The sequence below is a fragment of the Astatotilapia calliptera genome, chromosome 4 (assembly GCF_964374335.1).
Source record: "Astatotilapia calliptera chromosome 4, fAstCal68.1, whole genome shotgun sequence".
NCBI lineage: Eukaryota > Metazoa > Chordata > Actinopteri > Cichliformes > Cichlidae > Astatotilapia > Astatotilapia calliptera.
Window position 1 is genome coordinate 16,993,583 of NC_137425.1, and position 21,243 is coordinate 17,014,825.

General features: G+C 40.4%; 3 protein-coding genes across 3 annotated transcripts; 1 reads left to right on the plus strand and 2 right to left on the minus strand.

The window, feature by feature from the left end:
• Positions 1–1,403: 1,403 nt before the first annotated feature.
• e4f1 (E4F transcription factor 1) lies at positions 1,404–9,143 on the minus strand. The gene is made up of 14 exons (XM_026165086.2): positions 8,986–9,143; positions 8,603–8,733; positions 8,425–8,509; positions 7,469–7,650; positions 7,243–7,363; positions 6,986–7,138; positions 6,648–6,838; positions 5,459–5,698; positions 5,188–5,299; positions 4,138–4,355; positions 3,859–4,057; positions 3,607–3,770; positions 2,289–2,348; positions 1,404–2,140 (listed from the first exon to the last, which is right to left on the minus strand). The coding sequence occupies exons 1-14, from the start codon at positions 9,080–9,082 to the stop codon at positions 1,775–1,777; spliced, it is 2,319 nt and encodes a 772-aa protein (XP_026020871.2). The 5' UTR covers positions 9,083–9,143; the 3' UTR covers positions 1,404–1,774.
• Positions 9,144–10,492: 1,349 nt separating this feature from the next.
• narfl (nuclear prelamin A recognition factor-like) lies at positions 10,493–15,560 on the plus strand. Its single transcript, XM_026165103.2, has 11 exons — positions 10,493–10,646; positions 11,631–11,726; positions 11,811–11,954; positions 12,042–12,171; positions 12,258–12,392; positions 12,932–13,050; positions 13,147–13,276; positions 13,357–13,429; positions 13,554–13,691; positions 13,946–14,103; positions 14,496–15,560. The coding sequence occupies exons 1-11, from the start codon at positions 10,581–10,583 to the stop codon at positions 14,735–14,737; spliced, it is 1,431 nt and encodes a 476-aa protein (XP_026020888.1). The 5' UTR covers positions 10,493–10,580; the 3' UTR covers positions 14,738–15,560.
• LOC113020850 (hydroxyacylglutathione hydrolase-like protein) lies at positions 15,516–21,035 on the minus strand. Its single transcript, XM_026165115.2, has 9 exons — positions 20,908–21,035; positions 20,531–20,672; positions 19,683–19,747; positions 19,473–19,590; positions 19,237–19,345; positions 18,864–18,967; positions 18,486–18,587; positions 18,092–18,171; positions 15,516–16,501 (listed from the first exon to the last, which is right to left on the minus strand). The coding sequence occupies exons 2-9, from the start codon at positions 20,633–20,635 to the stop codon at positions 16,351–16,353; spliced, it is 834 nt and encodes a 277-aa protein (XP_026020900.1). The 5' UTR covers positions 20,636–20,672; positions 20,908–21,035; the 3' UTR covers positions 15,516–16,350.
• Between the last annotated feature and the right edge of the window lie 208 nt (positions 21,036–21,243).

Here is a 21,243-nt window from a genome sequence, read left to right on the forward strand (position 1 = left end):
ATTTCTGGTTTGATCAGAAAATAAAACATTGGTCCATACACCTGAAAGTCGCAAAAATGCATTGTGTCTGGAGTCTACGGATGTATCCGTGTATTTCTTCCTTCCCTTATAACTTCCCTTCAACTCATTAATGTCACCTAAAAGGTAAACCTGTTTCTCCATCACCTGTTCAGCTCTGATGATTCAGTAAGGACATCTCCTGGTTTCATCTTCATGTTTCCCTCTCAACATATATCCAAACAGACATCATGACCAGCAGGTTTACAGCTGTGGCTCCAGCAAACATCAGCTGATACTAGAAATTAATATTAAATCAATTCTAACAACAGCTGATCAAGCTTAAACGTGCTGCTGTTGTTTAGCGCGACATCCGCTGGTTTCCTCTTTCTGGCGCAAGGCGGGCGATAAACAAACAAGAGAGAAAAGCCGATCAGCTGATCATTGATCAGTTTCATGATTGAAGAAGCAACAGGAGAGGGAGGGGAGAGGATGAGAGAAGAGTCAGTCACGGGACAAACTGTGTTCCTTTTCACCTCAATACCAAACGCGTAATATTTTCTCTGAATACGGGACATTCCGTCTTTTTACAGGACGGTTGGCAACTCTACTAACCTTATGAATAAAATAAAGTTCACTATCAGTAACATCATAGCACCCACCCAGCTGCAGTACCAGTTGTTGTAACTGACTGTAAAAAGTCAGCATAACGAAAATAAACTCCACTTAAACTTGGTTTATATCTGACCCAGATAGACTGCAGGTCATAACTTCTTACCTGAAGTTCAGTTCACACTCGGACCGGCGGCCGCCTAGGGGCTCTCCTCTTGCCTCCCCCGTTACTGAATCTGAGGAAGCTCCGCCATAGCCACCACCAAACTACTGAGTTATTTTTATACACCGGCCAGCATCTGGCCAATCCACCATCTTTCATTGTTTATACCGTTACAAAATAAATAAAATAAATCATCGGCCCATAAAAACGGAATATCACCGTCGGTTAACCCTTCGCGTGCCAGCCGTGGCACGCGTGCCGCGCGTGCCTAGGGTTGCCGACCCCTGCTCTACAGCCACATATACACTTCTACAACAAAGAAATAAGAACTAATTTAAGACCATAAAGTAAAATGACCAACAACACATTATTTTAGTCAAGCAGCAAAGACACAAAGTAGAAGCATCAGGAGTTTTTCCACTCAGAGAAAACATGACTGGAAAAACCCCCACAAAAAAACTGAACTATGTAAGAAAATAGCATTTATTTGATGCAAACTCTAGCTAATCTGATATTTTTACATCTATCAAACTTAGAGATTCATTGTGACTGACCAGCTCAGAACAGCCACAGTGTTTTTCACACCTGACCGAGACATGAAGGAAGGAAAAACTGAAATTAAATGATGTCATTTTATGTAAAAAACAGCTATTTTTATTTGCCGTACAAAAACTGCCAAAAACTAGGCAACGACAAATGGCATGTTTCATTTATTTCATCAAAAAACAAACATGCATTTGTGCATGCCTATCATTTTAAGATCCAAAAGTTCCCAAATTAGACAAAACATTTAATGAAGAGAATAATGTTAGTAGATCGACCAACAAAAATGAGCTGTGTGATGAAGCAGTAGTCCTGTGGCACACTTGTGTACCGCATGAATCAAAAACACTTTGGCCTTAGTTTGGGTTTTTTTCACTTGAAGTGCAAATAAACTGTACAGTTACTGGCTACAAAGTCATAATCAAAGCCACAACAGTCTGTAGTTAGCATCCGCTTTGATCATACAACGACTGTTTGAAACTCCACCTCGTCTGGGGAGGTGATGACATATTCCTCTTGCTGCTGCACCACTTGTACTCCTTCTTCCAATGTTTCCTCCGTGGTAACCATAGTAACAGTTCCCTCCGCTGTACCTGCCCTGGCCAGCAGTCTGCCATCACTGATGGCGGAGGCCAGCGTCATGGCCACCTGCTCGGTGAGGCTCTCGGGCGTGGCGATGGTGATGGTATCGCCGCAGTCAGAGATGGACAGGCCTTCCTCGTTCTCGGCCACATTTCGCACAATGATCTGGTGGCTGCTTGCGCCACCCGCACTCTGCGATTGGCTGACGAGTCTCTGCACCACCTTCACGATGTGGTTTCCCATCTGGGAGGGACAGAGTTTGATGGCTTTTTTGTTTCATTTTGTTTTTTTAAAACACTATATGGGTTCAACTTGAATTTTAGCAAATAATGAGATTCACATATTCTGCAAAATGCTCCAACACACGTTCATATAATCCTTGTGAACCAACCTCATTTTGGCTGTCTTCAATGACCGTCACTTCTTGCTGCACTTCCTCCTCCGTTTGTGTCTGAATGATGGAAAACAACAAAGCAAATTAATAATCAGGATTTTTGTGTTTATTTAGACACTGTGGATGCATGCAAACAAATCCTTTGAGTGGACTGCAAATGGACTTAAGGTATCTAACAGGACCACACAACGTCCTTCTCCAGAGTACAAGTCTAATTGGCCCTGATTTAGAGTGCACACAGTTGCTTTTAATCTACTGGCTGCTTTGAAATCCACCTACATTACAATTCCTGACAAAGTCATATCTGTTGCACATTTTATTATGTACTTCCAGTTCCTGCTCTCCCTATTTCAATCTTCCCACATATGGACACAAGAACAGGAGGTCCCCAAGTCCACAAAATCATAGGCCAAATATATGCGTTCATGAATTCTTACAAATGCTTCACAGCCTTAAGGCAGCTTGTACAGAAAAAAAAAATGCTTCAAACAGTGCTCGACAAAAGCCATATTTGTTTTTGCTGGTTTTCAAACTAAATTTCTCTGGTATGAATGGAAAATGCTCAAAGTACTAATTTGGTTTAAAAAAAAAAAACTTTTGATTTTTTGTTTAAAAAGATAAAAGGAGTTTTCCTTTTGAAATTCAGACCTTTACAAACTGCCTTAGTTCTGACTAAATGCATATACTATTATATATTGTACATATATTTATTAGTTTCAGATGTAGCCAGTCTTGTATTTTGCTTGTTTACATTATTGTATTTTGCACAACTCTGTTGCTTGTGAAGCTCGCACACAAGAATTTCACTCACATGTGCTGTACCAATGTACCTGCACATGTGATGTGACAATAAAAGTGATTTGATTTGATTTGATTTTGATTTGACTTTCCACTGAATACAAAATTGCTCTTTAAGTATTTCAACCCCATTCCAGTCATTCTGCAGTAACACTTCTCTTTAAAACTAATGAAATATCACATACAACATTTTGCTGTGGTTCGGAAATCTCGTAATCTAGGCCCTAAACATGGCAAAGGAAATTGTTTGGCTGTAATCAGCGACCCAATCAGTTCCCTGCAGATATAATCATTTAGTACAACTTGAAGAGTGAAATTACACACTTCAGCTTGCACTTTAGTCGCTGATCTAAAAGAGAGAATAGCACCTGCTGTGACTGAACTCTGGACAGATTTGGCAACATGCTCCAAACTTTGAACCCCCCCTCACAGCAACTGTTTAACAGCTTTGTTTTTTTCTGCCCATCTAATAACTGTTATGCAAAGACTATGTTTTCTGTTAACCTGTAGTGCTAACCTTGATTATATACTCTTGTGTGTCTGCCACCACTGAGGAGAACTCCACCAACACAGCGTTAGGATCGTCTGAGATGATGGCTGTTGCATCGGGACTGTCCAGTGTTGTCTGTCCTTCTGTTAAAACAACCTGCTGCTCACAGGCGTCATCCTTATGGCAGCCGCCTGGTATAAATACAGGTTGTGTTAACTGGGCTGTTTGCATCTGTGCTGCCAGTACATAAGTCAGTTAGGCTTTGTGTGTTGTCCTGACCTTTAGCGCGCATGTGCCGATTGAGAGTCCCGTGCTCAGCAAAGCCCCGTGCACACTTTGGGCACTTGAAAGGCTTCTCGCCGGTGTGATGGCGGATGTGTCGTACCAGAGAGCCTTTCTCTCTGAAGCCCCTCGAGCAAAACTGACACACATACGGTCTTACATCACCATGAGTCCGCTGGTGCACTTGCAAGGCATTCTGAGAAAGAGAAGAAAATCTGTTAGACTGGAGTGAAATCCCCCATGCCATTAGTTCAAGAATTTTTTTTAATGAATTACCTTGGTTTTGTATGCCTTGTTGCATCTGGTACAGTGGTAAGGTCTGTCATCTGAGTGTGCCCTCATGTGTTCCCGTACATGGCCGATGGTTTTGTAGAGCTTGCCACACTCGCCGCACTTGTATCTCCTCTCGTTGACATGGACTTCCATGTGTTTCTTCAGCAGGTAACCAGTTAGAAACTCTTTATGGCACAGTGTACACTTGAAGGGCTTATAACCTGCATAAAGAGGAAGGGAAACACAAGAACAAAACATCTTTTACCACAAGTGGCACCTATAAAGCAAGAAGGTCAGAACTGAGACAACAAAAGACTGAATCCAGCACACTTGGCATGACTTTGTAGAGTGTAAATAACGATAGAGAAATCAGCGGCGACTTTCTGTATTTCTCTGTATTTGGCAACAGGAACAACTATGTTGGAAGTTGGTAAGACCGAGTCACACGATGAGAGTTAATTTCAAAACAAAAAAACAAACAAACAAACAAACAAACAAAAAAACATGACAAGGACGAGGGAGGTCTCTGGTGACTAAAAAATCTCATTAACCCTAATAAAAAAAAATTACAGGTTAAATAAAATTACGAAAGTATAGCTAACAAAGTTGAGCAAGCAACCAAAAGACGTGTGAATGACAGAGTGGACTCCAAGTCATTCGCAACATTTTGCTCTCCTCACTTTCCCCATCTACTCTACTGCCCTGTGAAAATAAAGGCCTAATAATTAAAACATAAATAAATTACTTATTTATCTATATTTTTTTAAACAAAATCCTGGCACCAGTATAATGGGTGTGGTTAAATGTAGCAAGAATATTCAGCATATATTTAAGAGCCACTGGAAAGTGACAAACAATCTTTAATAATGAAGTCGTATTTTTAGCTAACGTTAGCAGTGCTAGAGTCAGCAACCTTCAGTCCTTGCTGTTTAACATCCACACGCCCATGAAGAATGTGATTCCTGTAGTCAAGTGGTTTCATACCAGTTTACTCTGACACAGCCTCCATACAACCATTAATTGATGAAGTCGCAGTGCTGGGTAGAGACTTACCTAAATGGCCCTTAACATGAAAGCGGAAATAATTCAATCCCTTGAAGGAGCGGTTACAGTGTGGACAAGTGTGCAGTTTTGATGATGTCCGATCACCACTGTCACCCGTTTCCTACAAAACAAAAACCACAGAAAACTTAAAATGCACCAGAAAGAAAATACAACAGTGTCTCGTGATGAAAAACCTTGACTTTTAACAAAATAACGAAGCGTACCATTTCCTGGTCTGGTGAATGTATATGCTGTGTCAATTCACACTCCCAGTACTTACCTCCTCCATCTCCACAAACTCCTCTTTAACTTGGATCTCAATGACGCCTCCGTCGGCTTCAGGGTGCTCCGAAACAACTTTATTTATCTCCTCAGTTGCATGTGGGGTCTCTGTCTCTTCAACTACAGTCTCCTCTGTCCCCAGTGCAATGCCAGAGTTGATGATGGCCTGACAGATGAGATTGTCACCTGCTGCTGCAGCAGCCGCCAGAGCTTCTGCCTGAGACTGCTCCACCACCACCTGACATGAGAGAGACCGACAGCACAGACAAGGAAAGAATGACAGGCTTTAAACTAGAGAGCATGAGTCATAACACAATCTGTGCTAATTTCATTAGACTATCCTGCAGCTGACTGTTGCCTCTCACCAGTCACTGCAGCCCGGAGAGTAGCTGGTGAGCATTTTGTAGACAAGTCTGTCTCTTACATGCAAAGTAAAGGCGATGGCAGCGATATGCTAGCAACCAAATAATCACAAAGAGGTTTCTGCCAACTGATCGAGGAATACACAATGTTTTCCCCAGGGAGAGATGAGTCGCTATGAGAAAACCAGTGTCACTGACTGGTCTCTAGGCTTGTGTGACTGGGGCTTTAGCAATGATTTTCCCAGCAATTGTCATCAAGCTGCAGCCACCACATGCAACCGGTCAGTGAACTTATTTTTCCCCTCATGACCTGCGGTTGCCAGATGGTCACTGACCTGTGTGACTCAGGCCTTATTCACTTAATCCTACATTTTCACCTTGCTTGTTACATCCCAGTTAATGTCACATGGTTACCAGTCACACATCTGCAAAACCTCAATAGTACCACCACTGCCAACTAGTGTATCTGCAGTGTAATTACAGAGGGGTGCAGATATTGAAAAGCATGTTAGATATAAGTGGGATAAACTGATTTCATTTTTACAGGAAAGCTCTCTGTAGTAAGCTGGAGCACTGTGAGAAATGTTACATTTGAACAAATAGAAAACTACATCAAAGAAAAGTTCCAGAAATTATGAATGCTGGCAATCATCTCTTTGCAGATTTGAAGAAAAAAAAAAAAATTCTGTGTAACTCTACTTTAAACTGCCTCAAAAGAATCTTGTGCAAAAATGCACCAAATAACTTTAAAGGAGAGGATTCAGTATGTCTTATGTGTGCATTTTAGCAAGAGTTTAAAAATAGTGTTTGAATCTTCATCCTAACCTGTTGCTCCTGTGTAGTTCCATCAACCTCCATTGTAAAGTGGACCTGATGGAGAACCTCTTGGGAACCAGACTCTACCACACTGACCACAGCGGTCTCAGCCTCCACCATTTCCTGCTCCACCGGCTGCTGCTCCTCCACAACTACAACCTCTTGCTGGGCAGCCACTGCAGCTTGATCAGCGTCGATTCCTGAACAAATCGCAAAGAATCAGCAAATCTTCAAACTGAGGCATAATACACTATAAATTAAACTGACTATACATCCATAAAGACGACTTGTTAGTTTTTAGCTAGTTTCTTAAGAACAAATACACAAAGACAGGAGCTAAATCCAACCTTTCTGCACTCCATCCTTGCTGACCAGGATTTCCTTGTACTGAACAAAGCGGATCTTTTCTGTGCATGGTGTGAGAGCTTTGAGGTGTCTGGTGAGAGCACCGGATTCTCTGAAGGCCTGGCCACACAGGGTACATCGATACGGCCGCTCATCTGCAAGAGAAAAGATGTCATTTAAAATGTAGTTAGGTCATTTTCTCGAGATGACGTCGGATTAAATAAATAGGTCTCGTGTGACGTCGGTTTTCTCGTCGTACCGGTGTGGCGACGGTTGTGACGAATCAGGGAACCTTTTGTTCGAAACGACGTCCCACATAGGTCACATGAGAAGTTTTTCTGGTCACTGTGAGTTTTCATGTGCGTTCTCAAGATATTGGTCTGAGAAGAAGAAAAAATGAATAAATCACACAGGCCAAATTAGCAACATAAACTCCTAATAACCATTGTGTTTACATTTTCCAATTAAAATAAATGCAAACTCACAGTTTTAAATGTTTTTTTACAAAGGTGGCAAATGTAACGTCCCTCTGTGTTGACTTTATACATGAGCTTGTCACTGTCACCACTGTCAGATACGACTCCTTCTGTTTCATCTGACTGGTCAGACACTTTAAGGGAAGCAGTTTTCTTCCTGCGCCCTCGACCTAACTGAGTGTCGCTTACATCTGTGAGGAGGAAAAAGAAAAAAAAGCCAAAGTAATAATTCAATCTGAAATCTAATAAAAAGCTTAAAACAATGTTAACTTGAGCTGAAGAGACTTGTCACTAACATACTGAACATTGTCTCATCTCAGCCTCTTAGGATTTAGATTAATGCTGGGATTAAACACACATTGAGAAAAATACAATGTGGGAAATGCAGGTAAATACAAGCCAAATTCAAAAAGATGGGTCATTGTGTAAACTGTAAATATAAACAGAATCCATTTCTAAATCTCATAACCCCTTAATTTATTCACAATAGAACACAAAAAAAACATTAAAATGTTTAAACTGATACCAGGCACGATTATCTCATCAAAATTACTGTATCACGGCTTCTCGGGGCCAAAGCTCATTTAAAATGGATTTGAGGCAAAGTGAAAAACAGATCTGCGGTCAAATAAAGTCAAAATCTGAAATTCTTTTTGGAAAAGATGGATGCAGTGTCCTCTGGATTAAAGACAGAGAGACCATGGGATTGTCGTCTGCGCTAAGGTCAAAAGCCTGCATCTCTGATGTTATGAGTGTGCACTAATATTTATGTAATTACAAGCTTGGGCATCTGGAAAGGCATCATTAATGCTTTTTCATAAAATATGGGTTTAAGAGGTTTGAAAATCATTAAATTCTGTTTATTTATATTTACAAAGGATCCATTTTTAAAATTTGTATTATGAGGTCTATCATTGCATTAGCTAAACGGCTAACAGGGGAATAGATTTTGCTGCTTGACTCACCGTCGGTAGTCTTCACTGCCTCTGCTGAAGATGCTCCTTCAGCCGTTTTCACCTCTGAAGAAGAAATTCCATTGACCGCAGCAACCTGTGAAAATTTTACAGCATTCAACCTGATGTGACTCAGTAAAAACCCTCCGATTTTAGAGTGTTCCCCGAAAACACACATCACATCTTATACCTCTGGGCTGCCATCGAGGCTGCTGGCGTCCCGTGCCTCCACACGTTTGCAGTGGTGTAACTTGTGCTGGATGAAAGCCTCCAATGTGGAAAACTCGGACTGACAGCGTCCGCACTTGTGTACATCTTCATCTAAAAAGCACAGAAACAAGCCCTTACGATGTGCGGCAACCTCACCTGTTTTTGCAGTAAGCCATCACCTGTCTGCTGTAAAGTTTTCCCAAATACTGGCTGGACTTCTAACGTGGACAACGCTGAGGCGAGGTCGCAAACAAGCTAATCTTGCTAACGGCAGTTAGCAACATTTGAAGATGAAGGAAGTTAGGCCCAAACACAATAATCAATAAACAGTTCAGATCTGCTTTAGCTGCTATGAGGACTCACCTTCGTCTCCCAGCGTGGTTTGAATGGTGATCGTCTCATTGCCGTTCTTCGTTTGCTCCCGCTCACTTTCTGCCGTATGATTATTTTCCACACTCATGTCGTTTCAATCCTCCGTCTCTGTCGCAACGCTGCAAAAGGGAGGAAAACATGGCGGATTTACGACCCCGTAGTCATAACAACAAAGAGCGCGTGCGTATGTCTTCTCGCGGACAGAAAGGCGAAAATTCATTATGTTGAAAATGCATGTTTACATACACATAATACAGGCAGCTCTCATTCAGCTCAGTACATTTAATATAAGATTTATTAGGAAAGAATATACAATATTTCTATTTCTATTTTTCCTTCATATATGCGCAGTTGAAATGACGTGTGACGGGTAAATAATATATAGAGACATTTCTAGAAGAAAACAAACTATAAATGGCGCTCGCTGTATACATGTATGTCTTTACAAACCACTGGGAAATCCCACAAACCGGTGGCAATAATACATGTGAGGAGTGCTCCTTTGCACCCACACTCTTAAACGAGTTAATCCCAAATGAGTTAAACTTAAAGGAGTGAGGAAAACAACGGTTTCTGTTATGCTCCAGTTGGTATTTTTCCTGGTATGGTTAGAGCTAACTGCTGAGTGAAAGGTAACTTTAAATCACTTCTAAGTTGTAATACTTATCTTCTTCTTCTTCTTCTTCTTCTTTAATGCCAGAGCTAAATCGACATTTTAAATCATCCTCTCAAAATTTCAGATTATTATGTTAGAATGTCAGTTTACTGAGTATCTTGAAAATGTATGATACATAACATATGGACAGGAAACAAAAATTTTCAGCAGAAACATGTTCCCACTGCTGAAGAAAACTGTTTTTTGCTATTTGTAAGACAAACTTTAGATATATTGAAAAATTTGAAATTTCATAAATAACTCGAAATTTTAAGATACTTAGTAAGTGGAAATATGTAACTTGAAAGTTTGAGATAATAACTCAAGATTTCGACCCAGCTCTGCCTTACTTTTTTTTTTTTTTTACTGTGGCAGAAATAAATTTCCACATCCATGTAACAAGTGTGTAGTCTAGGTTCATGCTGGCTGTAGTTGCTCACATCGAACCTTGATAATGGCCCATGGCATTGCACTTAATGCAAGGGAGACTTCTTCAAGAGGTCTAATTTTATGAACTTACATTTGTATTGATTTAAATGGAGAAGGAACAAACTCTTGTCCCTGCTTCACATCGCCTGTTTCAATGCTTCGTTGCCTTATGTTACAGTCATTTCATATTTACACAGAGACCTTTATGAGTCATGAGTGGCAACACTAAGCAGTACAAAAATAAGACTTTGGCAAATGTACTGGTGATCTTTTACCCTTAAATGACCTTGCAGTGGGGGGGTCATTTAAGGGTCAAGTGGTTTTACGCTTTAAAGAAAACATTCGTAGAAAAAAGATAATTGTGGGTATCAGTGTTTTGGCTTCGTAAAACAATATAATTTATGTATTTATTGACATAGGTATACAGTTGACATTTCTAAGGTTTGTGTCTGTGTTTCTCCCTGCTATTCGCGACATACGAGTAAACTTTACGGCAGTAAATATGGCTTCTCATTTCAGCGGTGTGCTGCAGCTGACAGACCTCGATGATTTTATAACTCCTTCTCAGGCAGGTTTTGTAACACTCGTGTAACATCTTATAATATCATATGTACTTTTGTGGGACATCGCTAACGAGTGATTAGCTTCACGTGTATGTATAAAAAAATAATACTAATTGAAGAAAACCTACCCAAGTCGCTAGCATATCTAACCGTAACTGTTCTTATCTGTTGTGAGTTGACATAGAGTAGTTTTCGAACAAAGTTCGCCATATTACGATATTTATAAATTGGAGTAATTTTGTCTCAGTTTGTAAAATCCGTGAACTTTAAAGTGACGAGACGGATGTTGCGCAGTTAGCTTACTGCTAGTTATAGCGATCATGACGCAAGTATGACGAACTGCTGGAAACAAGTCTTTTAAAAAGAGCTTATCGCGCTCGCTAGCAATGGTTTTGTGTTTTATGTCATATCATATACTTTTTCCTGTGTTGTTTTAGTTTTCTTTGGTGACTCTGGGCGTTGTCATAAATTGTTTTCTATTGTACATGAATGGAAAGGCGGTTGATCGAGATGACATACCTATGGAGGAATGAAATGCCTAGTGAACCTTTTAACCAGATTAAGCTGATGAGCCACACCATGAAGATATGAGAAAAAAGGTGTGGAAGTTAGGTTAAGAAGACCTAAGGTGAAGGTGACCAATCAGTGAGCAGCAGTATGTGTTTCAGTATGTTGCTCCGAGAAGGAGCAATGTTTGCTTTGAGAGTGTTGATAGAGAAGGTCTGAAGGTGTTGCACTGTCTTTGTGGAACCAGAGAAAGCAGGAATGGGGAAAAGAGGTAGACCTTAGTGAGATTCATGGATGTAGTGAAAAAGGACATGCAGAGAGTTGGTGTGACAGGAGGGGATACTAGGGCCAGGTGGTGGAAGATGATCCACCGTGGCAAACCCCAAAATTGAGAACAATAAAAGAATTAAAAGAACATTGTATGTGGATTTAGCATTTAAAAAATTGCTAATTTCTTTTTTCTTGTTGACTTTTTTCTGCAGGAGTGTGTTAAGCCTGTCAAAGTAGAGAAGAAACAAGGTAAATCTGTGGCCAAAATACAGATAGAAGATGATGGCAGTTATGTACAAGTCAACAAGGTGGGTTTAAAGGCTTGAGTTTGAGTTGTTGAATTTCAGGTATTGCACCGCCCCATATTTTGAGTTCATCAAATGTGTTTTTAGGATGGTGGGAAGCAGAAGTTGGAGAAAGCAAAGATCACACTGAACGACTGTTTGGCCTGCAGTGGCTGTATCACCTCAGCTGAGAGTGTCCTCATCACACAGCAAAGCCATGAAGAGCTCTTCAAAGTGCTCCGTAGGAACAAGGTAGAGTTACGTCGTCTGAATGCTACTTACATGAGACTAATAATTTAGCCTGGCATCATTTTCACCTGTGAATCATTTCAACTTCAGGCCAATGAGACAGAGCAAAAGATTGTGGTGGTGTCAGTGTCACCACAGGCCAGAGCCTCCCTGGCAGCACATTATAACCTGAGCAGTAGTGAGGCAGGCAGGAGGCTTACCTCGTTCTTCAAAGACCTTGGTGAGTGTAAATATGCATTCAAACAATGGGCTTATTTAGGTTGACATAGTCACCTCTGAAAATTGTTGTTGTTACTGTTGTTGCAGGAGTTCATCATGTGTTTGATACCAGCTTCAGTCGGACCTTTAGTCTGCTGGAAAGTCAGAGAGAGTTTGTGGAGCGTTTCCAAAGGAAGGAACAGGATAGTAAGGCCCTGCCCATGCTAACGTCAGCCTGTCCAGGTATTCCACCAGAAACACTCAGGAGCACAAAGTAAAATTAGTGATGTTGGAGGGTCCTGCCTTTTTCACGTCATCCTTGTTTGTCTTTAATCGTTTACTGTCCTTGTGTGTAAAAAAAAAAAAAAAAAAAAAATGTTCCACTCTCACAAAGAAAGAATGTTTAAAATTTTATTAGCTACTTATTATATTTATTGATTTGATCAAAGGTTAAATTAACAGAAGTCAGTCCTCCAGTGTCAAATAATATCTAGTAATCCAGTATGCAGTTGGGTTAGTTAACAGTGATGGGCCACATAACTGACATAATACTGTGTAGAAGTCTTGGGCCACCCTTCATTTCTTTATATTTTGCTAGAAAAATGGTGGAAATAGATGGAGTGATTTATTGAAATGTGCAAAATGAAACTGAAATAGAGTAGATAATGGGTACACAGAGTTTGTACAATTCTAACAAGCTTGAAAGTCAATAATTAGTCTGACCAACTTTATTCTTCAACCCAGCCTGGACTGTCTTAGGCAAGTGTCTGTCTTTGGTTCAGGGTGGATCTGTTATGCAGAGAAGACTCACGGGGAGTATATTCTTCCATTTATTAGTACCACTCGCTCCCCCCAGCAGATGATGGGATCTTTGGTCAAAAGCTATTTTGCTGAACGACAGGTGAGCTTTGTATTTGTTGAGGAGTGGTGTAAATATACACAGTTCAAAAGTCTCAAAAAGAGAGGCTGCTGAAATGTGTGTTCCATGTATTTTTAGAAGCTGAGTCCACAGCAGATCTACCATGTGGCAGTAATGCCTTGCTTTGACAAGAAACTTGAGGCTTCACGGTCAGACTTCTACATGCCCAACGCTGAGACCCGTGAAGTGGATTGTGTCATCACGTCTGGTACAGTGATTACTCCTATAGTGGTCTTTGTGCGTATGGACTCGCATTATCGTCGGTCTTATTTTTCCTATCTATTAAAGGGGAGGTTCTGAAAATGCTGGAGGAGGAAAATGTGTCCCTTAATGATCTGGAGTCTGCTGCCCCAGATACAATGTACGTTCTTTTTCATTTTGCTTTTTTTTTTTAAAAATTTGATAATTCACTCACATAAAGTAATTATACAATTCCACCTGCATAGCTAGACTCATTCCCTATTCATTTATTTTTTTTATCACAGGTTCAGCAGTTTCTGTGGAGATGAGTTCCTGAGTCATGCTGGGAGTGGATCAGGAGGTTACCTGCATCACGTTTTTACACATGCTGCCAAGCACCTTTTCGGAGAGGAGGTGAAGAATCTTACCTACAAGACCCTCAGGTGAGCATGTCGCCTCTTCTTAAAGCAGCAGAAGCGCTTCACGGTGGTGTGATGTGTCCTGGAACAGCCAAGCTCGAAACCAAATATAAATGAGGACACATTCTGTGCTCGTGATGCACATTCACAGTAGCTAGATCATCTCAAAGTAACACTACTCATGAGACTGATTATGCCACTCCACCATGTCAGGGGAATGTTCAGTTTCTGTTGATTTATATGATGCAAGAACCCGACACAATCACTCTTTGCCACAGGAATAAAGACTTCCAGGAGGTAAGTCTAGAGAAAGATGGCGTTGTCCTGCTGTGCTTTGCCTCAGCCTACGGCTTCCGCAACATTCAGAACCTGGTGCAAAAACTCAAGAGGGGAAAATCGCCTTACCACTTTGTTGAAGTTATGGCCTGCCCATCAGGTGAGGTGAAAAATGCAGATGTTCAACTTTCCAGATACCTTTTTTTTTTTTTTTTTTTTTTTTTCATGTGAGCCATTGAACTTTTGACCTATTAGAATAGGAGGTTACCCACATAAGGGACTGAATTGTTACCTCAGCACTATCATTTTTACATGCAAATTAGCCACGCTAAGCGATAAGCTGGTCCGAATGTTTTAAAAATGGCATTGCTACATACAAATGGACATGAAATTATAAGATGCAGCATTTAGTCACATCTGTGAAGTGAATAGTACAACATGCATGCATTACATCGTCAGGGGAATAACCAACAAACAAACTCCACAATAGTCACATCAGCTTGCCGTTTGTTATTTAATGTTTATCTATGTTTGTCTTTACCTCTTGTTCAGGATGCCTGAATGGCGGCGGGCAGGTGAAGCCCTCGACTGGCCAAAACCAAAAGGAGTTGCTCCAGAAAGTTGAGGATCTCTACAAAGCAGAGCGCCCCCTGTTGCCAGAAGATGACGCTCGCGTAGCTGAATTGTACCAGTCCTGGCTCAACAGTGTAGGAGATGAAAGAGCCAAAGAGCTGTTACACACACAATACCACACTGTGGAAAAAATGACCAATGGTCTCGCTATGAAGTGGTGATACATGTTTTTTGTTGTCCAGCAGAGTGTTTCTGCAGAGTTTTATTTTGCACAAATTTTGGACAGGCTGTGTCTACAGATCGTCCAAATATATAATATTTGTTTGCTAATACCTCTTTGTAAAACACTTTCCTCACCTAAAAGCTTTATGGCAGAGGGGTATACAATGAAGGAAGACCAACACAGTCAGGCTGTCTCTTCCTTAGCTGCCTTGACAAAACCTAAAACCAGAGTCGGCGATAATGGAGGTGGTTATCAAGTTTCTCTGTTAAACTGGCATTTCTGCTTCAGGTTCTATGTACACTCACATTAAAAAATGAGCATTTCACACATCACACAACGACTCTTGCACACAAAATGATCCCTATGAGTGTCATCCAATTCTAATCAGAGATGATGCTTTACAGCTGAGCTTCATTTGTGATGTTACTAAGATACGGCTTAATAACGTGCACATATGTAAGGTATTCCACCAGCAGAGAATCTGTATTGCATTTAAAGATGAAAATGTGCCATTTAACCTGCTTTGAACAGGTTCAGCAAAAGTCATCGCAGTGATTTAGCCACTGGGCCACCTTTGTGCTGCTGAAAACTTTGGTATAAAGTTGACACAGCCAACAAGCTCATATATTCTTAGTAAATATGTGAAAACCTGTTAAAATGTAAGCAAAATGTATTCATTGATTTGATCGTTACATGTGTGTACACATTTTGAAAATAAACATTAATTATAGCTGTGTGTTTTATAAGTTACTGAAAAAAGAACACTGTGTCCTGAATATGGATTGAGACCGATGTTTTATTAAATAATCTTTTGACTCCCATATACAGCTTTTAGGCTCTTGTATTTTGTGCATGTAATCTTTGGGATGAAAATCATCAATTTACATTCATAGTGATGTTCACTGCATGTATTTTTCTACCCTTGTAATACACTTTAACATATTCGATACCTGTCCCAAAATAGTGAGCACAAGGTAGAGTCTAAATGACAAACAAATTCACTTAAATTAAGCTAAATTAGATCTGAAGCTTTCACTTCCAGAATTAAGAGGACAAAGACACTGGGAAATATATATATACACATATACATCATCTCTAAACTGACCAAAAAAGTTAAATGAGAGAACTGTAGCAATGTTACCAGACAGAAAAATGTCTATAAAAAAAAAAGTAAATATCAAAGCAATGAAAGTTTCACATGCATACAAATAATAATGAACTGAAGGTTACATTTCTTCCAAAACCAGTTATTTGAATCAATAAATACACAAAATGTAATCTCGACAGTTTTACTGAAAATTGGTATTAACAGACGTTAACTGGTGCAGTTGGTGTGTAAGAGACTGGGAGACCGGCCTCTAAATTAATTTGTTTCTGAGGAATATTTAATGACAGCAGCTTTGTACTGCATTTTAAATGCAAAGAGGGGATTCCACTTGATGGTTAACCAGCACTCAGGGGTGTATTGGTCAGACTTTGTTTTAAAGCAACAAAACAATGCACTCTACAGGTCTTGTGTCTCGCTGCATTCAGTTTTTCACCCTCATCCTCATTCTGTTAGCTCTGGTTAACTGATTTACATACTACTGCTGATGCCTGTGAATGTGGACTTCAAGGTCTGAGGAGCCCCCATTCCAGAGCCAGCATGGCGTGAGGAGGAAGTCTCTCCTTGGGCTTCTTGAATTTGTCCTTCTCTTTTCGCAGGACCCTCAGCACCTCTATGGGGTCAGTCTTCCCCGTGAACTTCTGCACTGCTTCCTCCCTGCAGTAAAAAAAGATTTGAAAAGGAAGAAACACAACTGATGCACCACTACACTACACTATAGTACAAAATAAAAATATTTGAGAAAACTAAGAGCTTCCCTCTAGTTCAGTCCAGGTTTTAAAAACAGTTGACCACAAACTGATTCGAGCATAGAGAATAACACACGGTTACTGAGCGTTTCCTGTTTTTCAGTCGTACGTGAAGTGTTGTGCAAGTCTTGAGTCACCCTTTTGCTTCCAAGGAATCAAACTATCTTGTAACGTTTTAAAGTGGTCTTGAGCAAAATAGTGTGAATCATTTTCAAAGGAATGTTTTTTTTATTGTTATTATTTACTCAGCCACTTAACACTGACCTATGAATCATTCGAGCATAAACAACGAATCCAACTCAAGTGATGAACCGGTGTTGTGACAAATTAGCAAAGAACCTATTTTAAACAGTATCTTTAGGCACTTTGTTTCTAGCAGCCTGTAACAAAAACACATAATTTGTTACAGTTACATCTATGAAAAATACCAAAGATAATACAGTTTGACTGACACAAAATAGTAGCTTAAAAAACTATTCGCTGAAAGCTTGGTGTACAGTGTCCTTAAAAAAAAACAAGAAGAAAGAGAGGAAACTGGACAAGTGGAAGACAAAAGAAGAAGTGGCACGCCTAAAAATATATATATATATTGATAGCAGATGAACACCATCTGAAAGTCATGCCATTAACAAATAGGAAAATCTGTTCAGCCGCAGGAAGTGGAAGGGTGGCTGTTAAGAAGCAATTTTTAAGGACAGGGAGGCAAAGCTGAGGTATGCCAAATTACACAAGAACTGCACTGAAGATCAGTGCAATGTGGAAACGACACTGTCAATGCAGTAAAAGCACACTTGGATAGAAAAACAAACAGTGAAACACTATTAGTCATGGACTGGCCTCCCCAGAGGCTGGACTGCAACATTTTTGAAGCAGTGTGGGATCATCTGGACAGAAAACAGAACAAAAAGCAGCCATGATCCAAAAAAAGAGCTTTGAAGCTAATTCAAGAAGTCTGGAAGACTTTTCCTGAAGACTACTTAAAGAAATGATGAGAAAGCTTCTCTAAGAGAGTTCAGGCTGTATTAAAGAATAAAGGTGGTCATATCAAATATTAACTTTAAAGCTTGTTAGGATTGTACAGAATATGTTTTTGTCTTATATACTTTTATTTGATGTATATGTTTGTAGCTGTTTCAATGAATCCCTCCACCCATTTCCCATTTTCTGAGCAAAATATAAACAAAGATGAATCGTGACTAGAAAATGTATCTAATCTGTTTGTGAGGGGTAGCCAATCACAAGAAAGTTAGTTACTTAGTTAGTAGGAGGCAGTTCCAAGAGCCATTATAACATAAACAAGGGTTATTTTAAACTGTGAATGATGCAAAGCTGGTAAAGCACAGAGCTGGAAATGACCCAAAGGGTTTCCCACAAAGGGAGTTTTTGTTTCTGGAACAGGAATTAAAGGTTGCTTATAGTGACTAACTTGATTTTAAAGTAATTGTGTTTCACCTGACCCATCACTCTATATATGCTATACATAAACATCCAGACTCACGAGACACGAAGAAAAGGGTTGTATTCGAATTCTTCCATCAGTGTAGATGGCACTGTGGGTTTGTCATCATCATCTCTTGCCTGCAGAGACAGCAAACACTTTAAGAAACCTGGTATAAACATATTTAAATGTATTTAAAGATTAAGGCTTGGACTATTCTCTGTGCAGCAAAAGCCTGTAAAGGATTACTTATCTGTGCAACAGACCACCATTGTTGTCCAAGATATTTAAAAACAACAACAACAATGATCTAACTGAAATGCCTTTAACACACTGGAAATAGTTGTGGATCACCTACTATGTAATCTGTATATATTTGCGTATCAGGAGACAGGCTAACACCAGAGAAAACTGCAAGCCTTATTCTTGTAGCAGCTTCCTGTATCATGCTCACCCTGGCCCAGCTCAGCATCTCCTTAACCTTTTCATTTTCTGGCTCCACCAGCATGGCAAACTTCAAGTTCTTTATGGTGTACTCGTGCCCACAAAACACCTTCTAAAAGATGAACAAAGCCTCATTTAAAGTAGGGATTAGCTCACAGCACAGCTTCAGTATCTTTACTCATTCTGGGCTTTGTGCCATTTTTAAGACAGTTTGTACTATGAAGGGTGAAAAGAGAGCCAGTCCTGCCCTCAATTCACTGATTGTTGTGGAGTGATGATTCACTATAGTGATTTAGACTTATCTGAGGTCATGCTAGCTGTTGTTAACCCTGTAGAGGTCGTACACACATGCATACGCAAACAGTTAGTATTTCTTGTTTCCACTAACCGTGTCTTGAGGTAGGGAACCAAGCACCTGGGTGAGGTTGTGGTACATCTGCTCTGCTGTACCCTCAAGGAACCGTCCACATCCACCAATAAACAACGTATCCCCTAGCAACCCAAAGAAAGGACAAGGGGATGTCACAGGAGGCAGTGGTCAGTTTTTGTCATCGCACACAACATGGACAACTTATAGTATTCATATCTCTAGCCACTCAGAAATCAGTTATTAAGATTATTTGCCTGAAGACACAACAGTTGCAACATGAAGTGAGTCATTTTTTTTGCCTTTACTGTACAGTCAGAAGCAGTATGGCGAAATCTACTAGTGTCTTGGATTTCAACCGGTGCACTGATTCTTTATGTGTACAGAAAAAGACCTGTGAACACAGCAGGGGCGTCAGTGCACTCATCCTCCCAAACAAAGTAGCACATGTGACCAGAGGTATGGCAGGGAGTAAACAGGCACCTCACATTGATGGAGCTAAACTGCAGATGAAGAAAAGGACAACGAGGCAAAAAAAAATCAGAACTGAAAAAGACAACAGGTTTGTAAAATTTCAAAACGCAGCTAAACGGCATCTTCATCGAGCTCCTGTAGGTGCTTTGTGGACACCTTCAGTTCCTGTGCATTTGTCACTTTATCCGTCAGACCCCCGATTCGATCGTCTCCCCCGTACACCCTCAGGCCAGGGACCTCCTTCACCAGAGCCTCATTCCCACGAGCGTGGTCCCTAGTAAGCAGAGGCACCAAATTACTCCATTAGCCTCAATTTGACTGAGATGCTTTGCAGTGTTGTTACCTGACACGAAACGCTCCTCTTACCAGTGATGGTGTGTGGTGAGAACAGCTATCAAGGAGACGCCTTCTCGTTTCACTATTTCTAGCAGCTGTGGGGGGAAAAAAATCATCCAGTCACTTTTAAAGCAAAACAGCCAAACAGTCCTCAGGTGCAGCTTCTTTGTCCTATGATTGTTTTAGCTTCAGAAAAGTGTAATAGTAGGAGAATGTACAAGGTGCATTAAATGATGAGGAAAGCAAACATTTATTGCAGCCCTTAAAATTCTTCTTCTTTTGTTGGCTCATAATTAAACTGATCCACCTTCCCTTCTTTTGCCCCTTGCAGAGTCACACCTGTCGCCCTCTCATTCACACACATGTATTCTGTTTTGCTTCACTCTCACTACAAATCACAGTGTCTGCTGCAAACATGATAGTCCCCACAGAGACTCCTGCCTGACTCCTGCCTCATCATAGCAAACACACCTCACCACCATCTCGCTGTCCTCATACAGGTCCTGCATCACCCTACTTCTCTGTCACTCCTCACTTCCTCATACTGACTTCCAGAGTGTGTCTCTTTGCACCCTATCATGCCTTCTCTGGAGACAGTGCAATTCCTTTTGACCTCTGTATACCTCTGACCTCTCCATAAACACTCTCAAAGCAAGTATGGTATCTGTAGTGCACTTTCTCTACAGTATCTATGAATATTGCTTATTGCTTTTTAAAATTTCCTTATTTTTAACAAACCAGTTTTCGATTTTTCACTGAATCAATTTTTAAACTGTTTCCTTGTTTTGTTAGATACATAGATGATCAAAAAAATAAGTTGAAGTCTTTTCTGAAGTATGACGCCATTTTTAAATCACAGGCACAACAATGTCTCTCACCCGGTGTGGCACAGCCGGGTCCACAGCTATCGCCTGTTTGCTCTGCTCCTCTATCACCAGGTACATGTAGTTGTCTTCCAGGATGGAGATCACCTTTACCTTCATGGTACCCGCACACGCATGCGCACCACAGTGAGCGACGCTTCAAGAAGAGGTTTGATTAGTCAACGTATGAATCATTTACTTGAACGCACCTGTCTTCTGCACGAGATGTTAAATACTTCGTCAAGCATAAACAGGTAGTCGATATAAGCATGCTGGCCGGTGTAAGCTGCGCCAGCCCGTAAACTACAGTGTCATGTAGCCGAGTACTTCCTGATGATGTCACATGACTCTAAAATCTAAAAATAGTTTTAAAAAAATCAGAGAAGAGCTACCTCTCTTTAAGTGTACCGATCAGGTCGTTTATTGCAGCTGGACTGTGCCCATCTTCAAATTATTAACTCACATTTCTGTCAGACGAAGAAGTTATCGCGACATCGTGGAATCAAAGGGTCAAAACTAAGACCTTTTAATCGAGCTGGAAACAGTCAAACGCCTTTAAATTTGTTACAAATATATACGTGTGTGTGTGTGTCGTAGGGGCTTATTTATCAATGTGTTTTTTCTTGATTCATGCTTCTCTGCCCCTGGAAATGTACAAGCCTTGGTTAAAAATAAAAACCAGTTAAATTATTAACATCTAAAATTTCAAATAATTATTCACATTTTTA